Source organism: Sceloporus undulatus, chromosome 1 (assembly GCF_019175285.1).
Source record: "Sceloporus undulatus isolate JIND9_A2432 ecotype Alabama chromosome 1, SceUnd_v1.1, whole genome shotgun sequence".
Taxonomy (NCBI): domain Eukaryota; kingdom Metazoa; phylum Chordata; class Lepidosauria; order Squamata; family Phrynosomatidae; genus Sceloporus; species Sceloporus undulatus.
Genome location: NC_056522.1, coordinates 221062573 through 221068981, shown reverse-complemented (window position 1 = coordinate 221068981; position 6409 = coordinate 221062573). Strand labels below are relative to the sequence as shown.

The 6409-nt window shown below is 36.9% G+C and overlaps 1 protein-coding gene across 1 annotated transcript in view; it reads right to left on the bottom strand.

Annotated features, from left to right (window-relative positions):
- Positions 1-450: 450 nt before the first annotated feature.
- ARL5A (ADP ribosylation factor like GTPase 5A) overlaps positions 451-6409 on the bottom strand; it is a 22843-nt gene continuing 16884 nt past the window's right edge. The window contains exons 4-6 of the mRNA XM_042458500.1: positions 5617-5700; positions 4951-5102; positions 451-4091 (exon numbers count right to left, since the gene is read on the bottom strand). Of these exons, the coding sequence (XP_042314434.1) occupies positions 4043-4091; positions 4951-5102; positions 5617-5700 (285 nt within the window). The 3' untranslated portion in view covers positions 451-4042. The remainder of the gene's footprint in view (positions 4092-4950; positions 5103-5616; positions 5701-6409) is intronic.

The window sequence follows — 6409 nt, the reverse complement described above, 5'->3', positions numbered from 1 at the left end:
GCGCCGCCCCGTGTAGAGGCGGCGCGACCATGACGTCCTCATGACGGCGGCCGTCTGGAACGGCCACCGTCATTTTTTACGCGCAGAGCGCATATTAGGGTTAGGGAGGTGCAGAAGCACCGCACCTCCCTAACCCTAGTACGCGCTCCGCGTGTACTTTCATGGCGGTCTATAACCCGCCGAAATAACTTGCCATTTTTGTCTTACTCCTTATTATTGCTTTATTTGACCCTTTCCCAAACTGATAAATTCTAGAAAATCTTTACAGTAAGCATATCCTACTATGGCCTGCAAAAGTGATCACATTATGTTCTATGGCTACTTAACACATTTTTGTAGTCTTGAGTGTCAAGTCTTCAGAATAGGACCAGTGTGTGCTACATTTGATTTGTATCACATATTGTAAACAACAATTTTATAGAATAAACAGAACAGAACACTGCCCTTAAATATCTTTGTAATAATCTGTTTATTTACAAATGTACAGATTGAATAAGCATTACATAGGCACAGAAGCAAAGTGCAGGCAGGGCTAGTAAAAAAAAAATAATGCTAAAGTCATTTCCTCCACCAGCCAACATATAAAAACTGCTCATTTTCACTTTCAGATATATTTTCTCGAACAGTTTTAGGTCCATACCATTCTATAAGTTGACATGAACCAAGGTATATGCCAAGGGTGTTTTAGGAAAAACAACCTATAAATATTATCATTAAGTAAATACCTATGATTCACCTCAATGACATGCCCTATAGAAGGTTGTACACTATCCTCTCACTCTGCAGTCCAGCACTGAAAACTACCTGTTGCTTATACTTCATCTTATTATACACAACTACACTTAGAGAGCAGTGCACTTTTCCTTGCACCTGAGTGTGTGTGCATGAAGCTCCTCTTCATCCATTAGTTCTATGGGCACTCGTTTTACCAAGTAAACTTTGCCTGTAGAGCTAGAGTGACACCTAAAGTCCTCCAGCCACACTTCTAGGGAAGGGTAGTAACAAGGCAGTTTTAAATTAATGCACATAACGTAGTTTTTTTTCTGAACAAAGGCTACTTTGGACAAAAGTACACACATAGGATGAGAAGGTTTCTGCTTCCAATGCAACTACAAATGACTTATCAGTAACTTCACAGCCTTGTCCCCAAACAGGAGTGAATAAATGAAGGCTCTGTGTTAAATTTCCTCCCTAATCCCACCAAGGGAGTCAGACTGATAAGCAGGAGGTAGGTTATCTCCCCACTGTTGCCTCATTCCAATCTGAAGTACCTAAAGCTGTGAAAAAAATATTTTTCAGTTGTCAATAGTTGAGGGTCATCCAGCAAATCTAATTTAGGTACCACTTCTGTATTTCTAAGTGTTTTGTTTTTCTGAAGCTCTTGAAACCTTTTCTCTGATGACTTATATTGTTCTCACACTGCTCAACATATTTCCTTTAACATGTCCACCCACAAATTGCAAGGGGAGCTAGTGCTAACATTGATCCTAGCTAAATGGCCAAGAAGCAATACTTCTAGTATGATGGGGGTTGGCAACTGAGGGTTCTCAACTCCCATCTGGCTGTGCTGGCTAGGAATGATGGGAATTGTAATTTAAAAATATCTGGAGGACCACATGTTGCCTATTTCAGTAACAGGAGAATCAGTTGTCAAACCCTTTTAAAAAGAGGTTCAATGCAGAGCAAAATCTGATCTTGTTCAGGATCTCTGTCATTACTCTCACAAAGACATGGCATTTGCTAGAGTGTTTAAATTTTGAAATATGATATATTGCAAAAGTATATGCATTTTAATTATGTATTGTGTAGTTTTATTCTGTTCTGCCAAGAAACATGGTTTTCAACATATTTTCAAGAAAGTATTTATTTTAGTACACCAGCAAAAATTTTAAAAATCTTACCCACAGAACCACATAGCTAGGTGTAAGCAACTTTAGACTTGGTCTGCTCCACCCCACCATCAGTCTTGTTCATGCTATGGCAGACTGTTTATTAAATTAAGGGGAGTTTCAAGAAGAGTTGAGATACCACACTGGGAAAGAGGTAAATTGTTCACAGATAGGTACAATTTTTGTTGGGACCACATATGGCCTTCACATTCAACTATTTCTTTGTATTCCAGCTTATAAACGTAATTGCTCCTCTTATTCTCAAACACTGATACACCAGTTTATTGGCACCACTGATACTGTGCATGCATTTGATAAATTACTTTCAAAAATATTTATAGGGGATGCAATAGAAACTAACCTCCCTATAGTGCTACAATCCCAGTTTGCTCATCCATCAGATTCCAAGTTGACAACTGTTAAATGCATTCTAATTTCAAGGGATTTTGATCCAATTACCATCATTTTTTAGCTTAAGACCAAGTTGTACTTAATGATCTTTTAAAAACTTAGCAACTTAGATTTTCCTCTTTATTGGGTACAAATTATAGACTTGCTTCTGAATATCCAGAAAGATGGATGGTAAGCAGTGTTATTTCATAGTGTTCTGTTTTCAAAAGAATCACAACCCTGTTAACACAAGCTGCATTGTAATATACTACAGCAACTTTTCAAATTACTGCCCACTTACAACATCTGCTACACAAAGGTAAGGAAACATAATAGATTCATATATTTCAAAGCCTGAATTTTTTTAGAATTTTACCCACCCCTATTGCACTTACAGTTCATGTGGATTGAAAAGTCTTTCCACAAACCAGAGAACCAATGTGTGAGCATCATACAGTGAGTCCAGACTTCTGTTTCTTTGGGATATAACCCACCCCAAATAATAGAGCAAACTACTGACATACCAGAGAATTTCAGAAGCAGTTTGCTACAGTGATCTGTTACTGATGGGGTTATTTAAATTTTAATCTTTTACCTCCTATAAAGAAACAAATAGATTTGATCCATATGAAATTAGCAGAACTTGAGTCCAACTCAAAACCACATTAATTTCAGTGGGAACTGTATCAAACCAGCTTAGCCTGGATCCCACAATTCTGAACATTTTTGTTGATCATGAATATACATCCTGACTCAAGTTTCTAATTAGTATGCTTTTGCAAGATATTGTGTGTGTGTGTGTGCGCGTGTGCGTGATTTATTGTCTTTAAAATTACATTCTACCATATTGTTAAAATGGGAATGTCTGGGTATAAATACAGGAGGCAGAACATTTTTTCTAGCTATATTGCGTGTTTTAGATTTTTACTCTACTGACAATTAAAATGTTAGCTTTTAAAGATGTATATCTGTTAGTACTATTTCTCACAGTTCATTTCAATGGACTTATTCTCTCCCTTATATTGTCCCTACACACTCTCAAGTTTTGTCAACACACAAATGAACTGGAGGCACGGGTTGGGCTGGGGGGGGGGGGCAGGGGAAGGCAATTGTTCTCCTAATGGAAGCTGTTTTATTAATCGACAGATAGCACTGGATACAGCCCACATTTAACAGGAGTAAAGCAGATACTGCAGTATCGCTCTTTGCAGATCTCAGTGTCTGGAGTACTGGCAAAGTCAGTGATATTTACTGCTTCCCTGTACAGATGTTAATGGACTTTAGCATGAGGTATAAATATACAAAATGTAGAGAACACATATAGGAAAATTTTTGTACATCTGGAACACATCTAAGTTTCAATACTGGAAAGTCAATACCTGTGCCACTGATTTTCTTTTTTGATTTGCTGAAATAAAGTCAATGTTTTCAACTCGAGTCAGACTGGAATAATAAAATGTAAAAGTTAAAATTCCTCCCCTTTCTTTTTCATCCCACACATTATTTATTAAACAGTCACAAGTAATTTCACTTTAAAATTAAAGTCAGCTGAAGTATTTTAACTCCACCTCAGAGGAAGCATTGGGAAGCCAAGTTCTAACTTTTAATTGTTTTCTTTCCATAGGAGGAGGCTTTAGTGTGCTTAGTAGCAAAGGAAGTAAACTTCAGTTTTGGTTTTATAAATACACATGAGCCATTAATTCACAGCTGTCAAGATAAGGAAACATCCAGCACTTTTGTGCAATGTCTGTGTAGAGTAAGAATCATCTGATCTTTAGTCTTGACATCATCCATTCAAGTCCTTGGCACAATCTGTAAAATAAATATTTAAATTAAGAAAATATAATTTTATTACCTATATTACATGTGCAACACTTCAACTCTTGTGCATTCAAATATCACCTCAACAGCTCCTTTACATAAATCACAATCCCTTAGTCTCGGATCCTTTAAGTAAAGTATGAAGAAAATACTGAACTACCTGCAAGGCTTATGGAAATAAAAGCACAACACAAAAGATACATAATGACACATCTGGTTCTCTGCAGCAAGTAAAAAGTAAACAGGGAAGCTTTGGAATCTGAAGAGGTTTTTTTTAAAATTAATTCCATGGATATGCAAAAAAGAATTAGCACATGTATGCCAAGCAACCCATATAAAATGTGTTCTGAGGGCTAGTACAGGTTAAGCCTCCCTTATCTAAAATGATCGGGAACAGAAGCATTTTGATTTCAGATTTTTCCAGATTTTGGAATATTTGAATATACATATCTTGCAGATGAGACCCATGTCTAAACATGAAATTCATGTTTCATATACACCATTATACACTCAGTCAGAAAGTAATTTTATACATAATATTTTTAATAATTTTGTGCATGTAATCATGTTTGCATACACTAAACCATCAGAAAGCAAAGGTGTCATTATCTTAGCCATGCGGACAATTTTGGATTGTGGAGTATTCTGGATTTCAGAATTCTGGATAAGGGGCACTCAGCCTTTTTCCCCCAGATCTGTCTGCAATGTAACTTTATAACTATGTTAATTAAAAGATATGGAACCTCAAAATGGCAGATCCAGGAGCAGAATTTCAATTATACTACTAGAATCCCATTGCCAGCAGGACAAACTTTGGAATTAGAGTATCTACGAATCAAGAATTACTTACCCTTCTCCAGTAAGAGCACAGCAAGCTTGGATGTGCCACTGGTGATCTTTAACTGAAGTTAGCTTCAGAAACTGAGAAATTTCAGCTACTGTCATGCAGTCTTTAACATCCTGTTTGTTAGCAAAAATGAGCAAACCAGCTTTCTTCAAGTCCTAAAGAATTAAAAATGGGAAATATATGCCATGGTCTGGCTTGTCTTCCTGTTATGAGACAAATGTATTTAATTTTTTGCTTTGTTTTATAATTCTAAGGATCGAGGGCAAATACGGTACTTAAAACAATTTAAAATTTTGTTAAGCACCTCTATTATGTAAGCTGAACATTGTAAAGCAGTGATGAGGATGCTATGATCCCCTGAAGCTGAACTGCTATGTTTTTTAACTAAAGCTTAACAGCTACAATTTTGCAAGCTATACAATAAAATTCTACAGTTACATTAGTTTCACAAACAATTGAATGATAGAGAATCTTTTGAGAATTTAAAAATCTTTCTAGGACCTTCAGAGAAGACATTCAGCAATCTCAAAGGCATTTATAAAATTTAAAATTCACAATCCAGAAAGAATTATTGCACAACAACAGAAATTGAAAACACACAGAACGTTATCTTCAAAGCAAAGATAACATTTTTTGAAACTTGGCTAACAATTCCCAACAAATACTCACCTCGTGTGCTAACATTTTATAAAGTTCTTCTTTAGTTACGGAAATTCTCTCTCTGTCTGTGCTATCCACAACAACTATCACAAACTAGAGGAAAAAGAATAACTATTAAATGATATATGGTCACATATCATGGAGAAAACACAGAGACTGGGAAATTTCCTCCAGGAAAGCTTCATTTTAAACACTGTTGGGTTGGCATCATTTCACAGTGTTAAACGTATTATATTAATAAATCAAAGTGAAAACTTTTCAAGTTACAGATATATCAACCACTAACGGCAGCGGCAGTGGTGGTATGGGTTGTCAGAAGGCAAAATCTTGCCCTAGTTCGTTTTATATATATATATGAAGCTGTACTACAATTCCCAGGATTCCCTAGCACTGAACCAGGGCAGTTAAAGCAGGTTTGAACTGGATTATTTCTGCAGGGTGTTAGTGTATGGCCATGCACAGCCTGGACCCGTGCTTGGATGCAGCAGAGGGTGATGCACGTAATGGCTGATCACCTGACGATAACTTCTGGAAAGATGGAAGCTCTGTCAGTAGATGGGCCCGGAGTTAGATAATCCTATCCTGGACAGGACTGCTATAGGGAAAGGTATGTAGCCTGAAGGTGTTCACCTGTCTCACTAGAGGCTTGAATAGCCACTATGGTCATTGAGCAGCAAGCCAATTTTGGCAAAGGTAGTACAGGTTGAGTATCCTTTATTCAAAATGCTTCAGACCAGAAATGATTTGGATTTAGGAATATTTGCAGAACATTGGCCCGTTACAAACAGGCCTAAAAGTGCGC